The sequence below is a fragment of the Hylobates moloch genome, unplaced genomic scaffold, assembly GCF_009828535.3.
Source record: "Hylobates moloch isolate HMO894 unplaced genomic scaffold, HMol_V3 SCAFFOLD_3, whole genome shotgun sequence".
NCBI lineage: Eukaryota > Metazoa > Chordata > Mammalia > Primates > Hylobatidae > Hylobates > Hylobates moloch.
Window position 1 is genome coordinate 30,675,577 of NW_026652278.1, and position 24,268 is coordinate 30,699,844.

The following is a 24,268-nucleotide window of genomic DNA, read 5'->3' on the forward strand; positions in this document are numbered from 1 at the left end:
CTAGAAGCCACATGAATCATTCTGCACTTGCTGTGCAAACCTCTCTTCCCTGGCAACTTGACATTTGCTTTCCAGAGTAGGCTCATTTAATATTCACAAAGAAAGTTATGTGATGGGAGCTTGTTAACTCTGAGAACAGAGAGTAAACTGTCCAGGCCACTTCACCTGACACAATTAGGCTCTGAGTTGTAGGTCACATTACCATAAGCAGCTCTAGCACTCTCTGATGTCCTCCTGTGAGCATCCCTGCAAAGCTCCATGTGCCCTTCTTGGCTACCGCTTGTAATGAATTAAATATATGTTAGTGTCATAGATTAGGTCACTGACTTCCATCATGTGAGGTATGATAGAAAAAAACCTTACTTGTAACATTGATGAAACTGTACTAATTCTAATACTTAAAAAAGAGCCACAAACTCAAAGGCCTACAGGGGTGAGTGAAGCTGACTTGAGGTGGGGATGGTGGCAAACTGTCTAAAGGGACATGCCCTGTCTGAAGGGGAACCCATTACTCAGCCATGGCCATCACAACTATGCAGAAATGTAGGGCTGCTGTTGTCAGCATTTTCAATTTTTCAAGAAGCCCCAAATTCATTCATATATATGTATATGTATATGTGTGTGTGTGTGTATATATATATATATATATATATATGTTTTTTTTTGTTTTTTTTTTGAGACGGAGTCTTGCTCTGTCACCCAGGCTGGAGTGCAGTGGTGTGATCTCAGCTGGCTGCAACCTCTGCCTCCGAGGTTCAAGCGATTCTTCTGCCTCAGCCTCCTGAGTAGCTGGGACTCCAGGCATGCACCACCATGGCTGGCTAATTTTTGTATCTTTAGTAGAGACGGGTTTCACCATGTTGGCCAGGATGGTTTCGAACTCCTGATCCGCCCACCTCGGCTTCCCAAAGTGTTGAGATTACAGTCGTGAGCCACCGTGCCCAGCCCAAATTCATATTTTATACAGAATTTTCTGATTTATAAATGTGGGCAACTGATTGTAAAAAATTGGAAAAAACACTGTGACCTCTACAGAATCTGGACCCATAAATCTGTTTCTACATCTGGAAGAGAACTTGAGAGTCTTCCAAGTTCAATGCCTTCACTTGACGGATGGGGAAAGTGAATCCCAAAGTGGACAAATGATGTTCCTATGGCCAAATAACTAGTTCAGCGGCAGAGCCGGATCTAAAAGAATACTTGCTTGCTGTCTCCTGTGTCACTTTTCACTCCACCAATGAGAAAAAGGTTAGTGGCTTTAGGCCTAGTTTAAAAGTTAGAGATGAGCTCAATGGCATGTGCCTGCAGTCCCAGCTACCTGGGAGGCTGAGATGGGAGGATCACTTGAGCCCAGAAGTTCAAGTCTGGCCCAGACAAGATAGCAAGACCCCATTTCTAAAAAAAAAAAAAAAAAAAAAAATTGTCAGACCCAAGTCTGGATTACAGTGTGCCTAGAACATCATTGACTGGCCAGTCTACATTTTTACTCTCTCTGGCTTATGAGGCATCATGTTACTATATGAGGCAATGAAGTAGTATTAAGGCAGAATATTTTGGTTCTAAATTAATCTTCCCCCTCACCTGGAGCATTGCACTGCAGCATGGCCCTGCCCCATGGAAGGTGGGGCCACCATGTTCCCATTGCGGAAGGGAATTGTTATGATTGTGAGTCCAACACAAGCAAGGCTCACTCAGCAGGAGGAAATTAAGTACAAAACTTACATTCACATAACACTCTTATTAACCTCAGTGGGAGTTGTGCTTTCAGGAATTGCAGGGTCAGCAGTTGAACGGAAACTGGAATGAAGCAGTAAAGCTCATCATAGGTTATTGTTAGGATTGTATAATTCCAGCTTCATATTTGCAAAAGAATTTTTTTTTTTTTTTTTTTGAGAGACAAGGTCTTGCTCTGTCACCCAGGTTGGAGTGCAGCAGCATGATCATAGCTCACTGTAACCTCAAAAAGAGTTCATTTTTACCCTAGTGAGATCTCCCTCTACTGAGTCTCAGGACAGAGCCTACAAAAGAACCTTTATTTGGACCCAAATTGTGGTGCATAGTTGAAGAAAATTGGCAAATCACAGAAGTCAGGACAGGTACCAACAAAGTTTAGAAAATACACTCAGCAGTTTCTGTCCTCTTGGCCCATGGGGTTCATAATATTCCATTTTAGCAACCAGTGCCTAGAACAGTGCCTGGTACACAGGAGATAATTACTATTTAGTGAATGAATGAAAGAAAGGATAGACAGTTCCATGCCTTGCCAGACTCATTTAATATAATTCCCATCTTAACACAGCAGAATGAGTGACTACCTCAGCTGCTTCCCTGGAGCCATCCAAGTAAAGGCCAAGAATAAATAGGAGGAGCAGGCTCTGGGGTTGTCTTGGCACAAAGCCATGCCCTTTTCAGCTATGCATGGCTGGATGTGGGGGTGGGGGCCTGTTGAGGATACTGCTGGGCCTCCCTGAGTTGGTAAGCTGAAAAGTTTCTGCAGCCTTCCATGATTCTTTTTTTTTTTTTAAATTTTTATTTTTTAGGCTGGGTGCAGTGGCTCACGCCTGTAATCCCAAAACTTTGGGAGGCCAAGGCAGGTGGATCATGAGGTCAGGAGTTTGAGACCACCCTGGCTAACATGGTGAAACCTCGTCTCTACTAAAAATACAAAAATTAGCCAGGTGTGGTGGTGCACGCCTGTAATCTCAGCTACTCAGGAGGCTGAGGCAGGAGAATCACTTGAACCTGGGAGGCGGAGGTTGCAGTGAGCCAAGATCATGCCACTGCACTCCAGCCTGAGTGACAGAGCAAGACCCTGTCTTGAAAAAAAATAAAAATAAAAAAATAAAATTTTTATTTTTTAGAGATGGGGTCTTGCTAAGTTGCCCAGCCCAATCCCATTACTCAACATCTTTTTTGGGGAACTGAGAGTTCAGAAGGACAAGTAAAAAGCTAATACCCTCTCCTTGTAAATGCCAAAAAGCCTAATAAACCAAATAAATAAAACACCCCTCCCCCCTTTTTTTTTTCTGAGACAGAGTCTCGCTCTGCCACCCAGGTTGGAGTGCAGTGGTGTGATCTCGGCTCACTGCAACCTCCACTTCCCAGGCTCAAGCGAGTCTTGTTCCTCAGCCACCTGAGTGGCTGAGATTATAGGCCTTGGCCACCATGCCTGGCTAATTTTGTATTTTTAGTAGAGACAGGGTTTTGCCGTGTTGGCCAGGCTGGTCTTGAACTCCTGGCCTCAAGTGATCCACTCGCCTCAGCCTCCCAAAGTGCTGGAATTACAGGCATGAGCCACCACACCCAGCCAACAGAACACGCTTCAATCAATTCCCCCCAAGCAGGGCCATCTTGTACTCATGAAGAGCAAAGTATGCTTATTCCAGCTGTACCATTGTAGCTAATGCTGTAATGTACCATTTTCACATTAAAGTAGGTTATGACTAGATAGATAAGGCACCCTAGAACCAAGCAACCATGTTTAAAATTAAGGTCACGGAGGTGAATAGGGCTTAAAAAAATACTACCTAGTTCTTTCCTCTGTCTGTAATAGTAAGTTAGGCTCTATAGCTGAACCTACTCAAAAATCTGAGAATTTCTCCCTATTAAACAGCTTTCTTAAAACCGAAGTCTATCCTATGGAATCCATTCCAATGTTTTACATGCCTTAAAATTCTCAAACCCCTAGTCCGAAATCCCCTGGACCATGCCATGCCCCTGGTTCTTTTTGTACTGAGCCCAGGGCAACTGGTTGACATCTTATCAAAACCCTTGATTGGTTGAAGGCTATTTATTTATTTATTTATATTTATTGTTTTTGAGACAGAGTCTCACCCTGTTGCCCAGCCTGGAGTGCAGTGGCGCGATCTCGGGTCACTGGAACCTCCATCCCCTGGGTTCAAGCAATTCTTGGGCCTCAGCCTCGAGTAGCTGGGATTGCAGGCATGCACCACCACACCCAGCTAATTTTTTGAATTTTTAGTAGCAATAGGGTTTCATCATGTTGTCCAGGCTGGTCTCGAACTCCTGAGCTCAAGCAATCCACCCACCTTGGCCACCCAAAATGCTGGGATTACAGGTGTGAGCCACCGCGCCCGGCCTGAAGGCTGTTATTTAAAAACTGAATTATCCAGCTCCTGATGATAATGACCATGACTTGTACCTTTCTGTGTCCTCCAATAAAGTCCTCAAGTACAGCTGGAATTCAAGTTATTTACCATCCTTGAACCTTTCTTTAATGTTCTTAATATTCTTCTTTAACTATGGAAAAACTGAATCTATCATTTTGCTAAAAGTTTAACCAGGACACCTTATAAAGAAAAAGAAAACCTACCATTTTTACACCTCTTTTCTCCCTCCCCTCCCCTCCCTTCCTCTCCCCTTCCCTTCCTCTCTCTCTCTCTTTTTTTCTTTGACAGAGTCTCACTCTGTCACTCAGGCTGGAGTGCAGTGGTGCAATCTTGGCTCATTACAACCTCCACCTCCCAGGTTCAAGCAATTCTTGTGCCTCAGCCTCTCGAGTAGCTGGGATTACATGCACATGCCACCACACCCGGCTAAGTTTTGAATTTTTAGTAGAGATGGAGGGCTCACCATGTTGGTCAGGCTGGTCTTGAACTCCTGACCTCAAGTGAGCCACCCGCCTTGACCTCCCAAGGTGCTGGGATTACAGGTGTGAGCCATCGTGCCCAGCCTATTTATTTATTGTTTTTTAGAGACAGGGTCTTGCTCTGTCACCCAGCTGGAGTGCGGTGGTACAATCATAGCTCACTGCAGCCTGGAACTCCTAGGCTCAAGCGATCCTCTTGCCTCAGCCTCTCCAGTAGCTGAGACTACAGGTACACACCACCATGCCTGGTCATTTTTACATCTTTTAGCTCTCTTTTTAAAAAACAATCGAACTCGATTCCTGATCCAGTTAGGATAATTTACAACAAATAATCACTATGTCATCTGCCATTAGGGTGAGATATTTATGATTCATTTGTTTTCTTGAGATACTTGATTCAAAGATGTTTATGATTAATTTGTTTTCTTAATTCTATTGCAAAAAAAAGAAAAAAAAAGCATTTGTTTAAAAGCTACCTCAAAAGTTCTCCTACCAAACATGATTTGGCAATCTTTTTGCATGATTAGTATGATGGCAGTAGGAGCTTTGTTTAATAAGCAAACATGATGAAAAGTCCAAAAGGTGCTATGCAAAAGATCAGAAGGAAGATGTTTTTCCTGAGACCCTCCGCCAACTGTTTTTCTTCTGATGCCTTTCCTGCTCCTTGAAGAAGCCTTAAGACAGCTTCTCTGTTCCATTTCTGACCACTACGTGGCACCAGAACTTTGAATTGGGAAATAGAAAAAAAATCTGCTTAACTAGTCTTCATATGATTTGCTGTGAATCTTTAATCAATGCGTCTTAAAAATAACTCATTTATGGCCAGGCATGGTGGCTCACGAGATCAGGAGATCAAGACCATCCTGGCTAAACATGGTGAAACCCCGTCTCTACTAAAAATAGAAAAAATTAGCCGGGCATGGTGGTAGGCGCCTGTAGTCCCAGCTACTTGGGAGGCTGAGGCAGGAGAATGGCGTGAACCCAGGAGGTGGAGCTTGCAGTGAGTCGAGATGGGGCCACTGCACTTCAGCCTGGGCAACAGACCGAGATGCCGTCTCAAAAAAATAAATAAAGAAATAAAAATAATTCATCTATTTTTTTCAGTGATTTGGAATATGGTGGCTCTCTGCCATTTGTTGTTGTTTTCTTTTTTTTTTTTTTTTTTTTTTTTTGAGACAGAGTCTTGCTCTGTTGCCCAGGCTGGAGTACAGTGGCATGATGTTGACTCACTGCAGCCTCCACTTCCTGGGTTCAAGCAATTCTCCTGCCTCAGCCTCCCGAGTAGCTGAGACTATAGGTGTGCACCACCATGCCTGGCTAATTTTTTTGTATTTTTGGTAGAGACAGGATTTCACCATGTTGGCCAGGCTGGTATCAAACTCCTGACCTCAGGTGATCTGCCTGCCTCGGCCTCTCAAAGTGCTGGGATTATAGGCATGAGCCACCGTGCCCGGCCCCATTTGTTGTTTCTTATGGTCTGTGCTATGGGGAAAAGCAGGTTAAAAAACATGCAAATCACTCTTGCCCACTACTGTGGTCCCCTGGTTGGCTACAGATTTAGCAGCTTTTCTTTGTGCCACAGCAGCCTCCAGCAGCATCAGGGACACATCTGGACTTCATACTGTCAGACTCTTCTGCAACCTTAAATGGATCTGTGATTATATCCTGTCAAAAGGCAAACAAAAATGAAAGGACAAGTTAAAGGTGTTTTGATGTACCCAAACACTAATATTTCTGTTTGATTTAGGTTGACTTACATAGAACAGAGATAAAATTTTACAATTCCATGGGATCCTGGGAGTAACATCAGTCATTCTGCCATAAAGGCACTTGCTTCCTGAAGCTTCTAATTACAACTTTCAAGGTAAACTTCACTTAGAGCTTCTTAAAGATGGTCCCTCTTGGGCAGAGCATTGATTTTTGCTCAGTTGATTTTGTTTTGTGGGATTGTCATTTGCATGTGCCTTTTAAACCTCTTTGGAACTGAGATACGGAAATGCTAAAACTTCTTCTCTTCCCTTATTCTAATCTCCAGAAACATTTATACCAAACAGGAAAGTGAGTTCCAGATGTAGGGCTGTCACTAGCAATTGCTGATGCTCAGATGAAATTGCCAGCAACGGCCAGACAGATCTCAGAGGAGAGTAAGATAAGACTACTGTATTTATTTAAAAGACAAGACTGCTGTATTTATTTCCCCTCCTTTCACCTCCAAATGAGATACCTCTAACAATAGTACCAATGGGGCCAGAGAAAAGCCGGGTACAAAGATAGGAATTCAAGAGCACAGGGGCTGGGCACGGTGGCTCACACCTGTAATCCCAGCACTTTGGGAGGCCGAGGCAGATGGATTACCTGAGGCCAGGAGTTTGAGACAAGCCTGGGCAATATGGCAAAATCCCATCTCTACTAAAAATACAAAAAATTAGTTGGGTGTGGTGGCACACATCTGTAGTCTCAGCTACTCGGGAGGCTGAGGCAAGAGAATCGCTTGAACCTAGGAGGTGGAGGTTGCAGCGAGCTGAGATCACACCACTGCACTCCAACCTAGGTGACAGAGCGAGACTCCGTCTCAAAAAAAAAAAAAGCATGAACATGCCACTTTAAATAATGGTAATGAATGCATTATAACATAAATTTACAGTCCTACTACTTATTCTGGTCACTGCAAATAGAGGGGTGTACAAGGCAGGCACAGACTCTACATTCATGAAACTGATAGACTGGTGGACACTTTACTAAAGTGACTGACTTCCTGCTGGCCTTGGTCTCTCTGTCCCTCAGTGTCTACCTTTCTGAAATGAAGAGGTCTGCCTGCATCTGGTAAGATGAGCATCTGGCAGAGGATCTCCAAGCCTGGAAGAAGGCCAGCTCTGCTGGTTGCTACTGCTAGGACTTCCCATCGATTGCATTTCCATCTCTCAGTATACTGGAACTCCTGCCTGAAAGGGTTTGCCCTGGCCTGGTGTGGTGGCTCATGTACTCTGGGAGTAATCCCAGCACTCTGGGAGGCCAAGGCAGCGGATCACCTGAGGTCAGGAGTTCGAGACCAGCCTGGCCAACATGATGAAACCCCGTCTCTACTGAAAATACAAAAATTAGTTGGGCGTGGTGGCTACTAAGGAGGCTGAGGCGGGAGAATCGCTTGAACCCTCTTCTTCCCACTCAATGATCTATCTACCAACAGGAGATGGTGATATCAATATCACTTCTAAATGCATGCTTCTAGTTCAAAAATATCTCAAGACTTGAAGGAAATGAAAGGTGGGGTACCCAGATAAGCAGTCCTTTCCTGCACCAACATCCTGTGATTCTATGAAAAGTATAACTATGGAGAGATGGAGCAGCACACTGGTTTAGAGTGTCAGCTCCAGAATCAGATGTGGGTGCAAATTCCCCACTTTCTAGCTGTATGACTTTGGATTTGTAAACGAATCTTTCAGAGCCTCAGTCTCTCCATCTGTCAAATGAAGATAATAGGGGTGATTGTGAGGACTAAATGACAGGGTGCCTTAAACATATTAACTATTCAATAAAAGTTAATTCCTCTGTATTACTGCTATGGTTGTTAATGCTATTACTACCATTACTATTAAGACAGTCCATAGCCCTAATCCTGTTTGCATCATTTCAGATGCTGCAGTGTTTTGTTGTTTTTTTGTTTTTGAGAGGGAGTCTCCCTTTGTTGCCGAGGCTGGAGTACAGTGGCACGATCTTGGCTCACTGCAACCTCTGCCTCCCAGGTGATTCTCCTGCCTCAGTCTTCCAAAAAGCTGGGATTACAGGCATCCGCCACCACACCCAACTAATTTTTGTATTTTTAGTAGAGAGGGGGTTTCACCATGTTGGACAGGCTGCTCTTGAACTCCTGACCTCAAGTGATCCGCCCGCCTTAGCCTCCCAAAGTGCTGGGATTACAGGCATGAGCCACCACGCCCAGCCAGATGCTGCAGTGTTTTAATAGTGCAATTGTTTTAATGGCAAAATACATTTTGCATATAAGATTAAAAAGAAGATGAAGAAAAGAAAAAGCAGAAGGACTCTCAAGATGTTAAGTATATGCAATACCCTGCATGCCACCTGCGTGTACTGTCTGTACTCCAGCGTTTATCATAAAAGTCTTCCGTTAAGAAAAAAAAAAAAAAAAAGATAAGAATGTCCTTCCCTAAGAGCACAAGGTTATATTCCTAGGTCACACAACTGTTTCATTTATTAAAATCTTCCTTCAGTGTCACTTATTCCCATTTCAAAAACTTGAAACTGACCTAAAGACATTGGCACATCTGCAGGCTGAAATAAATTAAAGCAGAAAGGAGACCTTATGTTGGGATAAACCAGTTCAAATATGTGCAATTTTACAATTTATATCTAAGGTCAAGAACCTCCCGTACATGCGTTGCACACACACTGGGAGGGAGAACAAGGACAGCTATGCAGAAAGAAAATGGTCGTCTGCAGAAGCAAACTCATTTAACTCCTTTTTTAAAAAAATAGCCAGAGTGGCCGGGCACAGTGGTTTACGCCTGTCATCCCAGCACTTTGGGTGAGCGGATTGCCTGAGCTCAGGAGTTCACCACCAGCCTGGGCAACACGGTGAAACCCCGTCTCTATTAAAATACAAAAAATGAGCTGGGCATGGCGGCGGGCGCCTGTAGTCCCAGCTACTCAGGAGGCTGAGGCAGGAGAAAGGCGTGAACCCGGGAGGCGGAGCTTGCAGTGAGCAGAGATCATGCCACTGCACTCCAGCCTGGGTGACAGAGTGAGACTCAGAAGGCGTGGTGGCTCACGCCTGTAATCCCAGCACTTTGGGAGGCCGAGGCAGGCGGATCACGAGGTCAGGAGATCGAGACCATCCTGGCTCACGCGGTGAAACCCTGTCTCTACTAAAAATACAAAAAATTAGCCAGGCATGGTGGCTTGCGCACCTGTAATCCCAGCTACTTGTCAGGCTGGGGCAGGAGAATCACTTGAACCCAGGAGGCAGAGGCTGCAGTGAGCCAAGATCGTGCCACTGCACTCCAGCCTGGGTGATAGAGTGAAACTCTGTCAAAAAAAAAAAAAAAAGAACTAAAACAGTTGAGAACAAACTTTAAAGGAGCAGAATTTTAGTATGTTATTGAAGTTAAGCTGTATAAATTCAAATTAGGGTGTCATAACTGTAGGATGTTAAACATTGTCAACAAAAAGAGTCAAATTCTAAAATACTTAAAAAGATTTATTCTGAGCCAAATAAGTGACCAATGGCCCGTGACACAGCCCTCAGGAGATATGCAAACATGTGCCCAAAGTGGTCACCCTATAACTTGGTTTTATACATTTTAGAGAGACATAAGACATCAATCAATACATATAATATGTACATTGGTTCAGGCCAGAAACATGGGACAACTGGAAGTGGGGACTTCCAGGTCATAGGCAGATTCAAAGATTTTGTGATTGGCAATTGGTTGAGTTATAATCCAAAGACCTGGGATCAAGAGAAGGGAGTGTCTAGGTTATGATAAGAGATTGTGGAGACCAAGGTTTTATCATGCAGATGAAGCCTCTAGGTAGCAGGCTTCAGAGAGAATAGATTGTAAATGTTTCTTACCAGATTTAAACAGTCCGTTCTATCAGTCTTAAGATCTGTTTTAATGTTAATGCTGGTGAGCAGTGTCTGAATTCCAAAAGGGAGGAGGGAATAATGAGGCATGTCCAAACTTCTCCTTCCCTTCGTGACCTGAACTAGTTTTTCAGGGTAACTTTGCAATGCCTTTGCCCGACAGGAGGGGTCCATTCAGATGGTTGAGGGTTTAGAATTTTATTTTATTTTTTTATTTTTATTTTTTTTTGAGATGGAGTCTCGCTCTGTCGCCCAGGCTAGAGTGCAGTGGCATGATTTCGGCTCACTGCAACCTCCACCTCCCAGGTTCAAGGAATTCTCCTGCCTCAGCCTCCCAAGTAGCTAGGACTACAGGCGCCTGCCACCACGCACGGCTAATTTTTTATTTTTAGTAGAGACGGGGTTTCACCATCTTGGCCAGGCTGGTCTCGAACTCCTGACCTTGTGATCCACCTGCCTCGGCCTCCCAAAGTGCTGGGATTACAGGCGTGAGCCACCACGCCCGGCCTAGAATTTTATTTTTGATTTACTTTCTCCTCATTCTGGCCTAGATTTGTCAGAGGCAACATCAAGGGTCACCAAACTTTTATTGTATCTCACTGTGTTGCTGGGGTGGCACGGCTGCCTTCCCTGGGTCAATCTTGTGCCTTGGTGGGACCCCTACAGTCAAGGGGCTTAGAGCCAAAAGACATATAGCGAATTTGAAAGTTCTAGGCCAGGCCAGGCATGGTGGTTCACGCCTGTAATCTTAGCACTTTGGGAGGCCAAGACGGGTTGATCACCTAAGATCAGGAGTTTGAGAACAGCCTGACCAACATGATGAAACCCTGTCTCTACTAAAAATACAAATTAGGGCTGGGCACAGTGGCTCATGCCTGTAATCCCAGCACTTTGGGAGGCCAAGGTGGGTGGATCATGAGGTAAGGAGTTCGAGACCAGCCTGGCCAATATGGTGAAACCCCATCGCTACTAAAAAAATAAAATAAAAATTAGCCAGGCATAGTGGCACACACCTGTAGTCCCATCTACTCTGGAGGCTGAGGCAGAAGAATCACTTGAACTCGGGAGGCAGAGGTTGCAGTGAGCCGAGATCGTGCCACTGCACTCCAGCCTGGGCAACAGAGCAAGACTCCATCTCGAAAAAAAAAAAGGAAAAAAAAATTAGCCGGGCATGGTGGCACATGCCTGTAATTACAGCTACTCAGGAGGCTGAGGCAGGCGAATTGCTTGAACCTGTGAGGCAGAGGTTGCAGTGAGATGAGATCGTGCCACTGCACCCCAGCCTGGGCGACAGAGCGAGACTCCGTCCCCACCCCCCTCAAAAAAAAAAAAAAAAGAAAGTTCTAGGCCAGATGGGAATGGATGTGGATAGGCATTCATAAACCCTTAAAATTTCTTAATAGAATGGATGTGGATAGGCATTCATAAACCCTTAAAATTTCTTAATATAAAAGCCAACAAACAAAAAGCCAACGGTGAGGTTAAAAAATTGACTTATCTTTAACTTCTATGTGTTGTGCTACTGTAATCTTGGTTTTAGTTACAGACTTACAACAATTAGCTATACAAAACATAAGCACTGTTAAAACCTTTTAAGCTAAGGAATTTAGAGACTTCTGTTGTGCTACAATTTTTTTTTGTGGTCTTTCAGTAATTTGTTCTAAAATTATTTATTTATTTATTTTGAGACAGAGTCTCGCTCTGTTGCCAGGCTGGAGTGCAGTGGCACCATCTCAATCTCGTCTCACTGCAAACTCCGCCTCCCGGGCTCAAGCAATTCTCCTGCCTCAGCCTCCCAAGTAGCTGGGACTACAGGTGCACGCCGCCATGCCCATCTAATTTATTTTTTGTATTTTAGTAGAGATGGGGTTTCACCATGTTGCCCAGGCTGGTCTCAAACTCCTGAGCTCAGGCAATCTGCCCACCATGGCCTCCCAAAGTGCTAGGATTACAGGCTTGAGCCACTGTGCCTGGCCTGTTCTAAAATTTTAAAAAATATATATGTTATCTGCATAAATCTCATAATTCAGAGTATTAAACCTAGGAGGATTTGACATGAGGTACCTTTATATCCTCTCAGGAATAATTTTCTTTTCATTCTGCGAGAAGCAGGAAATTCTTTATGGTTGGGATGGATGAAAAGGTGCCACACACATAATAACCCAGGAGGCAGAGTCCTTTATTTTACCAGCTGTTTAGGCATCTGTGTGCCCATTTTTGATTTGGAGAGTCTGAACTAATTCTCTCAAAACTGGCCCTTACAGTCACACACCTACCTCTTGTGTGATAGGTCCCTGGGCCTAGAGAAGGGTGCTTATATAATTTTAGCAGCACGGAATTTGCAGTGAAAAGCAGATTAGGACCAGTGGGATTCCAAACGGGGAATTCTCTAGCCTTAGAATATCATGAGTCTGTTTTCTTTGGAAGTAAAACAAGGAAATATAAATAACATTAATAATATGACAGTCAAAAGAGTATTCGTGCGTCAGAACAGAATAAGGAACCTATTCCATTTAGGGCACAAACTAAAAACGTGAAGAAAAATTATAACCTGGTTTATCTTTAGAGGGTTATTGCAGCCAGGGAATAATTAATGATTCAATGTGCACTCAAAAACAAAAGTCCAGGCTGGAAATCTAGTAAAAAGTGTTATAGTTTTCCTTTAAAACCATTTCTCTCTCTAGCCTTCTTTTTTTTTTTTTTTTTTTTTTTTGACAGAGTCTCACTCTGTTGCCCAGGCTGGAGTACAGTGGTGCAATCTTGGCTCATTGCCCTCCACCTCCCTGGGCTCAAGCAATCCTCCCATCTCAGCCTCTTGAGTAGCTGGAACTACCAGCATGCACCACCATACCCAGCTAATTTTTTTGTATTTTTGGTAGAGACGGGGTTTCAACATGTTGCCCAGGCTGGTCTCAGACTGCTGGCCTCAAGTGATCTGCCTGTCTCAGCCTCCCAAAGTGCTGGGATTATGAGTGTGAACTTCTGCACCCAGCCCCTCCTTTTATACTAAAGACAAATTATAGTAAGGCCAATTTATGTGCAAAATAAATTTTAGGCTTATTATACTTTTGCCTGATTGTTTGCATAAAGTCCAGCAAGAATTTGGCTATACAGGCTCTTTTCAAGTTGGCTTTGCTGGAACTTTACCTACAAATGTTATTTCAGTCAAAGCCTTGGTAAAATAACCAAGTGTCTCCAATTGTCCTGTTTTGAGAGAAAAGACTCTTACTAAACTTATGCAAATAACTATTTTATTATAAAATCAGAATACTCACGAAAAGTTTCTGAATTTTGGAGAACTTGTTAAAGCAGTTATAATAGCTAGTCAGGCGTGAGCAGGGCAGGAAAGGGCTCCCTGCGCCAACTCCACCAGGAATGTCAGGCAATCATTAGGTGATGATCAGGTGGTTGTTAAGTGTCTCGAAAATCATAATTGGTCACAGACAGTACCAGGGAAAGGAAGTCTCCCAGTAAACAGAAACACCTGAAACTGGTGATCAGCAGCTTCCCGATAAGATCTCAGGAGTTGGGCAAATGGGCTCCAGCATGCACATTAAGAGGCAAAATGGTGGCGTTTAACTGGTATATAATCGTCTAACAACATTTGACCAGCAAGAGAAGTGCGCCTCAAGAGAGCGTGCATACTGGCCGGGCACAGTGGCTCACGCCTGTAATCCCAGCACTTTGGGAGACTGAGGCAGGTGGGTCACCTAAGGTCAGGAGTTCAAGACCAGCCTGGCCAACATGGTGAAACCCCGTCTCTACTAAAAAACAGAAAAAATTAGCCAGGCGTGGTGGTGGGTGCCTGTAATCTTAGCTAATCAGGAGGCTGAGGCAGGGAGAATTGCTTGAACCGAGGAAGCAGAGGTTGCAGTGAGCCAAGATCGCACCACTGCACTCCAGTCTGGGTGACAGAGAGAGACTCCATCTCAAAAATAAATAAATAAAATAAAATAGTTCTCTCAGGTAGTGAAAGCCAAACTAACCTTTAACTCCAAAGCACAACAGCCTCCAGATGTTGGCAACTTCTCTCCAATTGGTCTGATCAGAAAATTTTGAGCAAATCTTGAATTCTTCAAGATAGCTGCTGTTTCTTCATCCACTAAAACAATTTCACCTTCCTAAAGGGTAGTATAAAAAAAAAATACTAAGAGTTGCAACTTTAGTCTCAATAGAAGAAAAATGCCCAGAAGTATCGTTTTCTCCACATCCTCACCAGCACTAATCCTTACACACTGTTGGTGGGAATTTAAATTAGTACAGCCATTATGGGAAACAGTATGGAGATTCCTCAAAAAATTAAAAATAGAACTACTATATGACCCAGCAATCCCCCTACTGGGTATATATCTAAAGAAAATGGGCCGGGCGTGGTGGCTCACGCCTGTAATCCCAGCACTCTGGGAGGCCCAGGTGGGCCGATCACAAGGTCAGGAGATCAAGACCATCCTGGCTAACAGTGAAACCCCGTCTCTACTAAAAAATACAAAAAATTAGCCAGACATAGTGGCAGGTGCCTGTAGTCCCAGCTACTCGGGAGGCTGAGGCAGGAGAATGGTGTGAACCCAGGAGGTGGAGCTTGCAGTGAGCCGAGATCGCGCCACTGCACTCCAGCACTCCAGCCTGGGTGACAGAGCGAGACTCCGTCTCAAAAAAAAAAAAAAAGAAAATGAAACTGGCTGGGTAGAGGAGTTCAAGACCAGCCTGGCCAACATGGTGAAACCCTGTCTCTACTAAAAAACACAAAAAAATTAGCCGGGCGTGGTGGTGAGTGCCTGTAATTACAGGCTCACACCTGTAATCCCAGCACTTTGGGAGGCTGAGGCAGGTGGATCACGAGGTCAGGAGTTCGAGACCAGCCTGGCCAATATGGTGAAACCCCGCCTCTACTAAAAATACAAAAAAATTAGCCAGGTATGGTGATATATGCCTGTAATCCCAGCTACTCGGGAGGCTGAGGCAGAAGAATTGCTTGAACCCAGGAGGCGGAGGTTGTAGTGAGCTGAGATTGCGCCACTGCACTCCAGCGTGGGCGACAGAGCCAGATTCCATCTGAAAGGAAGGGAGGGAGGGGAGGGAGGGAGGAAGGGAAGGGAGGAAGGGAAGGGAGGAAGGGAAGGAAGGGAGGGAGGGAGGGACGGAGGAAGGAAGGAAGGAAAGAAGAAAGAAAGGAAGGAAGGGGAAGGTAAAGAAATGAAATCAGTATGTCAAGGAAATATCTGCACTCCTAATAATCTGCACAACTAATGTTGACTGTAGCATTAATCACAATAACCAAGATATAGAATCAACCTAAGCATCCATCAATGGATGAATGGATGAGGAAAACGTGGCATATATACACAATGGAATACTATTCAGATTTTAAAACAGAAGGAAATCCTGTCATTTGCAGCAAGATGCATGGAACTGCAGGTCATGTTAAGAGAAATAAGGCAAACACAGAAAGACAAATATCATATGTTCTCACTGATATGTGGAAGCTAAAAAAGTGGATCTCATTAAGATAGAGAGTATATTGATAGTTACCAAAGGCCAGAAAGGGTACAGAATGGGGGAGATAAAGAGAAGTTGATTAATGGTTGTAAATATAGGCTTTGGCCAGGCGTGGTGGCTCAATCCTGTAATCCCAGCACTTTGGGAGGCCGAGGCGGGTGGATCACAAGGTCAGGAGATTGAGACCATTCTGGTTAACACGGTGAAACCCCATCTCTACTAAAAATACAAAAAATTAGCCAGGCGTGGTGGCGGGCACCTGTAGTCCCAGCTACTCAAGGGCTGAGGCAGGAGAATGGCATGAACCCGGGAGGTGGAGCTTGCAGTGAGCCGAGATTGTGCCACTGCACTCTAGCCTGGGCAACAGAGCGAGACAGAGCGAGACTCCATCTCAAAAAAAAAAAAAAAATATATATATATATATATATATATAGGGTTTGATGAAAGAAATAAGACCTAGTGTTTGATATATCAGTAAAGTCACTAGTTTACAATAATATATTGTATATTTCAAAATAGCTAGAAGAGAATAATTTGAATGTTTCTAACATAAAGAAAAGACAGGGCCAGGTGCGGTGGCTCATGCCTGTAATCCCAGCACTTTGGGAGGCTGGGGCGGGTGGATCACCTGAGGTCAGGAGTTTGAGACCAGCCTGACCAACATGGTAAAACCCCGTCTCTACTAAAAATACAAAATTAGCCTAGTGTGGTGGTGCATGCCTGTAATCTCAGCTACTCGGGAGGCTGAGGCAGAAGAATTGCTTGAACCTGGGAGGTGGAGTTTGCAGTGAGCTGAGATCGTGCCATTGCACTCCAGCCTGGGCAAAAAGAGCAAAACTCCATCTCAAAAAAAAAAAGAAAAGAAAAGAAAAGTATTGAAGGTGATAGGTATCCCAATTACACTAATTTAATCTTTACAAATTATATGAATGTATTAAATTATCACATGAACCCCCCAAAATAGCTACATCAATTATGTATCAATTTAAAAAAATGTTAAGTCTTTATGTATCAATAATAACACTGAAGGTAAATGGACTCAATTCTCCAATTAAGAGGCATAGTGCTGTGAAAAAGCTTGTGGCAAAGAGGGGCAAAAAAAGCAGCAGGTTATGATGTTCACTCTTGACTGTACCCACCTTGTAGAAAATGGAATCATAGATGCTGCCAATTTGGAGCAATTTTTGCAAGGGAAGATTAAAGTGAATGGAAAACTGGGAATCTTGGTGGAGCGTTATAACCATCGAAAGGAGCAAGAGCAAGATCACTGTGACTTCTGAGGTACCTTTTTCCAAAGGGTATTTGAAATATCTCACCAAAAAATATTTGAAGAATAATCTATGTGATTTGTTGTGTGTAGTTTCTAACAGCAAAAAGTTATTATGAATTACGTTACTTCCAAATTAACCTGGAAAAAGAAGAGGAGGAAGGTGAAGATAAAAATTTATTTATCTGGAATATTTTGTATGAGTTCTTGAATAAAACTTGGGAACACCCCCCAAAAAAAGGAATAGAGTGGCTGAATGGATACAAAAATGGGACCAAATTATATGCTGCCTACAAGAAACCTACTTTACTTATAAAAATACTGAAAGTTAAGGGGTGGAAAAAAGACATTCCAAGCAACTGGAAACCAAAAAAGAACAGGAGTAGCTATACTTATATCAGATAAAACAGACTGTGAGTCAAGGCTGTCAAAGAGGCAAAGAAGGTTACTATATAATGATAAAGGGGTCAATTCAGCAAGAGGATATAAGTATCTTTGCACTCACCATTGGAGCTCCAAAGTATATAAAGCAAACATTAATAGATCTAAAAGAAGAGATATACTGTAATGCAATAGTAGTAGGGGACTTTAACACCACACCTCACTCTCAGTAAAATAGATCATCCAGATAGAAAATAATAAAGAAACATTAAACTATATACTAGCTCAAATAGGCCTAGCTGACATTCACAGAGCATTTTACCCAACTGCTGCAGAATAGACATTCTGCCCAATAGCACATGGAACATTCTCCAGCATAGACTATATCTTAGGCCACAAAACAAGTCTTAACAAATTCAAAAAAGTAGACATCATAACAAGTATCTTTCTCACCACAATGGAATAAAATTAGAAATCAATAACAAGAATCTTGGAAAATACACAAACACATGGAAATTAAACAACATGCTCCTGAATAACCAATGGGTCCATGAAGAAATTAGGAGAAAAATTTAAAATTTCTTGAAACAAATGAAAATGGAAATACAACATGCAAAAATCTATGGGATACAGCAGAAGCAGCACTAAGAGGAAAGTTTATAGCAATAAATGCCTATATCAAAAAAGTAGAAATATTTCAAATAAGGCCAGGTGTGGCAGCCCACCCCTGGAATCTCAGCACTTTGGGAGGCCAAGGCAGGTGGATTGCTTGAGCCGAGGAGTTCAAGAGCAGACTGGGCAACATGGTGAAAGCCTGTCTCTACAGAAAATACAAAAATCAGCCAGGCATGGTAGCCTGTAGTCCCAGCTACTTGGGATGCTGGGGTAGGAGGATCGCCTGAGCCCAGGAGGTCAAAGCTGCTGTGAGCCATGATTGCACCACTGCACTCCAGTCCAGGTGACAGAGTGAGACCCTGAGAAAGAAAGAAGAAAGGAAGGAAGGGCCGGGCACGGTGGCTTATGCTTGTAATCCCAGAACTTTGGGAGGCCAAGGCAGGCAAAGTCAGGAGTTCGAGACCAGCCTGGACAATATGGTGAAACCCCATCTCTACTAAAAATACAAAAAAATTAGCCAGGCGTGGTGGTGCATGCCTGTAATCCCAGCTACTTGGGAGGCTGAGGCTGGAGAATTGCTTGAACCCAGGAGGTGGAGGTTGCAGTGAGCTGAGATTGCGCCACTGCACTCCAACCTGGGCAACAGAGCGAGACTCCCTCTCAAAAAAAAAAAAAAAGAAAGAATGGAAGGAAGGAAGAAAGGAAGGGAGGGAGGGAGGAAGGAAGGAAGGAAGGAAAGAAGGAACAGGCTTCAAATAAACAAGCTAGTAATGCCCATGAGGGAACTATAAAAGCAAGAACAAATCAAACTCAAAATTAGTGGAAGGAAAGAAAGAACATCACAGCAGAAATAAATGAAATTGAGACTAAAAAAATACAGAAGATCAACAAAATGAAAAATTAGTTTTTTGAAAAAATAAAATTAATAAATCTTTAGCTAAACTAAGAAAAAAAGAAGACTCAAACAGATGAATGGATAAAGAAAATGTAGTAGTATATGTACACACTGGAATACTATTCAGACTTAAAAAAGAAGGAAATCCTGGCCTGGTGCAGTGGCCCAAGCCTGTAATCCCAGCACTTTGGGAGGCCGAGGCAGGCGGATCACCTGAGGTCAGGAGTTCGAGAGCAGCCTTGCCAACATGTGAAACCCTGTCTCTACTAAAAATACAAAAATTAGTTGGGTGTGGTGACACGCCCCTGTAGTCCCAGCTACTCAGGAGGCTGAGGCAGGAGAATTACTTGAACCTGGCAGCCAGAGGTTTCAGTGAGCCAAGATCACGCCACTGCACTCCAACCTGGGAGACAGAGTAAGACTCTGTCTCAAAAAAATAAAATAAAATAAAATAAAATAATAAAATAAAATAAAATAAAATAAAATAAAATAAAATAAGGAAATCCTGTCACCTGCAGCAACATGCATGGAACTGCAGGTCATTATGTTAAGAGAAATAAGCCAACCTCAAAAAGACGAATATTGCATGTTCTCACTGATATGTGGGAGCTAAAAAAGTGGACCTCATGATAATAGAGGGTAGATTGGTGGTTACCAGAGGCCAGGCAGAGTGGGGAGGATGAAGAGAGCTTGATTAATGAGTACAAAATCCAGTTTAATAAGAAGAAATAAGACTTAGTGTTCGATAGATTAGTAGGGTGACTATAGTTCACAATAATCTATTGTATATTTCAAAATAGCTAGAAGAGAATAATTCAAATGAGTTCCTACAATAAAGAAAAGACAAATGTTTAAGGCAATGGATATACCAGTTACATTGACTTGATCTGTACAAATTATATGAATATATTAAATTATCAGATGTGCCCTGAAAGTATGTACATCTATTATGCATTAAAAAAATGTTTGGCCGGTCGCAGTGCCTCATGCCTGTAATCCCAGCAGTTTTGGAGGCCAATGCAGGCAGATTGTCTGAGGTCAGGAGTTAGAGACCAGCCTGGCCAACATAGTGAAACCCCGTCTCTACTAAAAATACAAAACTTAGCTGGGCATAGTGGCAGGCACCTGTAATCCCTGCTACTCAGGAGGCTGAGACAGGAGAATGGCTTGAACCCAGGAGACGGAGGTTGCAGTGAGCCAAGATCACGCCACTGCACTCCAACCTGGGCAACAAGAGTGAGACTCCATCTCAAAAACAAACAAACAAAAAGTTGAACCCAAAAATGTCATATCTGCAGGCACTGAAAAACAAATACTGCATAACCTCGCTAGATTATATGTGGAATTTCAAAAAGTTGAACTCATAGAGGTGAAGAGTAGAGGCTCTTACCAAGGGCTGGGGGTAGGGGGTGGGAGGGCAGGGGTGGAACAGGATAGATGTTGGTTAAAGGATACAAAATTTCAGTTATCAGGAATAAGTTAAAGAGATCTATTATACAACATGGTGACTATAGTTAATAACAATGTATTGAAAATTGCTAAAAGGCCGGGCACCTCACGCCTGTAATCCCAGCACTTTGGGAGGCTGAAGCAGGTGGATCACCTGAGGTCAGGAGTTCAAGACCAGCCTGGCCAACACGGTGAAACTCCATCTCTACTAAAAATACAAAAAATTAGCTGGGTGTGGTAGCACACACCTATAGTCCCAGCTACTTGGAAGGCTGAAGCAGGAGAATCTCTTGAACCTGGGAAGTGGAAGTCGCAGTGAGCCGAGATTGTGCCACTGCACTCCAGCCTGGGCGACAGAGCAAGATTCTGCCTCAAAAGAAAAAAGAAAAGAAGAAAATTGCTGAAAGAGTAGACTTTGATCTCATCACAAATAAATGATGAGTATGTGAGGTAATGCATTTTAATTATCTTGATTTAGTCATTCCATAATGTATACGTATGTCAAAACATCCTATTGTACACCATAAATATACATACACTTTTTTAAATTTGTCCATTAAAAAAATAAATAATGGGGGGCAAATTAGGGCTTTGGACTATTGGGGGTTTTTTGTTTGTTTGTTTTTGAGATGGAGTCTTGCTCTGTTGCCCAGGCTGGAGTGCAGTGGCATGATCTTGGCTCACTGCAACCTCCACCTCCCGGATTCAAGCGATTCTCCTGCCCCAGCCTCCCAAGTAGCTGGGATTACAGGCACATGCCACCACTCCTGGCTAATTTTTGTATTTTTAGTAGAGACAAGGTTTCATCATGTTGATCAGGCTGGTCTCAAACTCCTGACCTCAGGTAATCCACCCGCCTCAGCCTCCCAAAGTGCTGGGATTACAGGCATGAGCCACCGTGCCCGGGCAAGGACTGGTGGTTTTTAAAATGCATTTCTGGCTGGGCACAGTGGCTAACATCTATAATCCTAGTACTTTGGGCGGCTGAGGTGGGAAGATCACCTGAGGTCAGGAGTTTAAGACCAGCCTGGCCAACATGGTGAAACCCTGTCTCTACTAAAAATACAAAAATTAGCCGGGTGTGTTGGCACCCACCTGTAGTCGCAGCTACTGGGGAGGCTGAGGCAGGAAAATCACTTGAACCAGGGAGGCTGAGGTTGCAGTGAGTCGAGATTGGGCCACTGCACTCTAGCCTGGGTAACAGGGCAAGACTCCATCTCAAAAAAAAAAAAAAAAACTATATATATAAAAAACATTTTGCTTAAAAAATAATTGTATTAAAAATGGTTTTTGAAAGCCACTAGAACAAATCAGTGGTTTCAAAGGCCCTTCCCACTCTGATTCTCTGAATCTACTGGAATAGGCAGCACATCAAGGAGCAGTGCATTAGTGAAAAGCATTAAGGGCTCCACTATACCAAGGAATATTTAAGAAATTTGAAGATGCGGCCGGGCACAGTGGCTCACGCCTGTAATCCCAGCACTTTGGGAGGCTGAGACGGGTAGATTACCTGAGGTCAGGAGTTCGAGACCAGCCTGGACAACATAGTGAAACCCTGTCTCTGATAAAAATACAAAAATTAGCTGGGTGTGGTGACACACGCCTGTAATCCCTGCTACTCGAGAGGCTAAGGCAGGAGAATCGGCTTGAACCCAGGAGGCAGAGGTTGCAGTGAGCTGAGATTGAGTCACTGCACTCCAGCCTAGGCGACAGAGCAAGACTCCATCTCAAAAATAAATAAATAAATAAATAAGAAATTTGAAGATGCTTAGCCAGGTGTAGTCCCAGACTTGGAAGGCTGAGGTGGAAGGATCCCTTGAGGTCAGGAGTTCAAGACTATAGTGGGCTATGCTTACACCTGTGAATAGCCAGTGTACTCCAGTGTGGGCAACATAGCAAGACCCTGTGTCTAAATAAAGAAATAAATACATTTTGTAAATTAAAAAAAAAAAAAGAAATCTGGAGATGCTATTTAGACCAAAAACATCAGAAGAAGCCGGGCACAGTGACACATGCTTGCAACTTTGGGAGGCTGAGGTGGGAGAATTGCTTGAGGCCAGGAGTTCAAGACCAGCCTGGGCAATATAAGAACCTGTCTCGGCCGGGCACGGTGGCTCACATCTGTAATCCCAGCACTTTGGGAGGCCAAGGCGAGTGGATCACGAGGCCAGGAGATCGAGACCAACCTGGCTAACACGGTGAAATCGCAACTCTACTAAAAATACAAAAAATTAGCCGGGCGTGGTGGCGGGCACCTGTAGTCCCAGCTACTTGGGAGGCTGAGGCAGGAGAATGGCGTGAACCTGGGAGGTGGAGCTTGCAGTGAGCCGAGATCGGGCCACTGCACTCCAGCCTGAGTGACAGAGCGAGACTCTGTCTCAAAAAAGAAAAGAAAAAACCTGTCTCACCAACAAAAAAATAAAAATAAAAAATTAGCCAGACATGGTGACACATGCCTGTAGTCCCAGCTACTTGGGAGGCTGAGGTGGGAGAATTGCTTGAGCCCAGGAGTTTGAGGTTACAGTGAGCTATGACTGTGCCACTACACTCCAGCATGGGTGACAGAGAGAGACCCTGTCTCTAAAATAGATAAATAAATAAATCAGAAAAATGAAATATTAATAGTAAGTTCTTCCACTTTTGGAACAAATAATGACAGTATCTTCTTTTCACTGAAATTGCAGTATGTACCTAGTGTTTTGCTATATTATTGCTAATCCTTATAGAAATTCTGCAAAGTATTATTATCCCTGCTTTTACAGTAGAACAAACTGTAACCCAACGAATTTTGGTGACTTGTTCAAGTTTACTCAAGTAATAAATAATAGAGCCAGAAAACATATACAATTCTGTGTTCCTCAGTAAATGAGATTAGCATCTAATGAGTAGCATGCCTTTACTAACTTACTAAGTAATAGTATAAAATGATTTTTATTTAGTTAATTACCAGAGAGATTTAGCATAATTTTGTTCTGGATTCAGTAATCAAGTCAGCTTGGATCATTCACCTTAACTTTTCCTTTAGCAGCCGTTTCCACTAGTTTCCATTAAGTAGTGTTTTATAAACTTTGATCCAAAGCAGAATCGATGTCTTTTCCATCTTGTGACTTAAAGTTCTGTGACCGTGATGCATGTGAGTGTTCTGGCTTCATCTGTTCCTCTAACTACAGTGTTTCCTTCACCATGGCATTCATAGGATGAAATGAATGACTGCCCAGAATGAGAATTTGTCCAGATTATTCAGATAAACATCATAAAGCAGAATACATGAATAAATAAGTAAAATATAAATAAAATTCCAAAATACTGAATGGGAAATGACTAGTAATATAGGCTTTCAAGAGTTGGTACCTCTTGGCCGGGCGCGGTGGCTCACGCCTGTAATCCCAGCACTTTGGGAGGCCGAGGCGGGCGGATCACGAGGTCAGGAGATCGAGACCATCCTGGCTAACACAGTGAAACCCCGTCTCTACTAAAAATACAAAAAATTAGCCGGGCGAGATGGCGGGCGCCTGTAGTCCCAGATACTCGGGAGGCTGAGGCAGGAGAATGGCGTGAACCCGGGAGGCTGAGCTTGCAGTGAGCCGAGATCGCGCCACTGCACTCCAGCCTGGGCGACAGCGAGACTCTGCCTCAAAAAAAAAAAAAAAAAAAGAGTTGGTACCTCTTAGCTATATTTGCAGATACTCTGGGATTTGAAGGAACTGAGAAAAAGCAAAGTTGGCTAAATTTTGTATTTCTTGTCCTCTAAATATTTTGATAATTTCTGGATTGATGCAGTGATGTTTTTGTTCCTTCCGTATTTATAAATGAAACACCTTTTTTTAGTGTTTCTAAACCTAAAATCTACTTGGTTTGAAATCAAGTGATTGGAACACTGTTTGACTTTTATCTGAAGTATGTTGTTGATTGAAAATTTCATTGAGGAAGTTTTCAGTCAGTGTGATCAGTTTG

The 24,268-nt window shown here is 43.2% G+C and overlaps 1 protein-coding gene across 1 annotated transcript in view; it reads right to left on the bottom strand.

The window, feature by feature from the left end:
- Positions 1–692: 692 nt before the first annotated feature.
- AS3MT (arsenite methyltransferase) overlaps positions 693–24,268 on the bottom strand; it is a 35,227-nt gene continuing 11,651 nt past the window's right edge. The window contains exons 10-11 of the mRNA XM_032178948.2: positions 14,198–14,332; positions 693–6,274 (exon numbers count right to left, since the gene is read on the bottom strand). Of these exons, the coding sequence (XP_032034839.1) occupies positions 6,167–6,274; positions 14,198–14,332 (243 nt within the window). The 3' untranslated portion in view covers positions 693–6,166. The remainder of the gene's footprint in view (positions 6,275–14,197; positions 14,333–24,268) is intronic.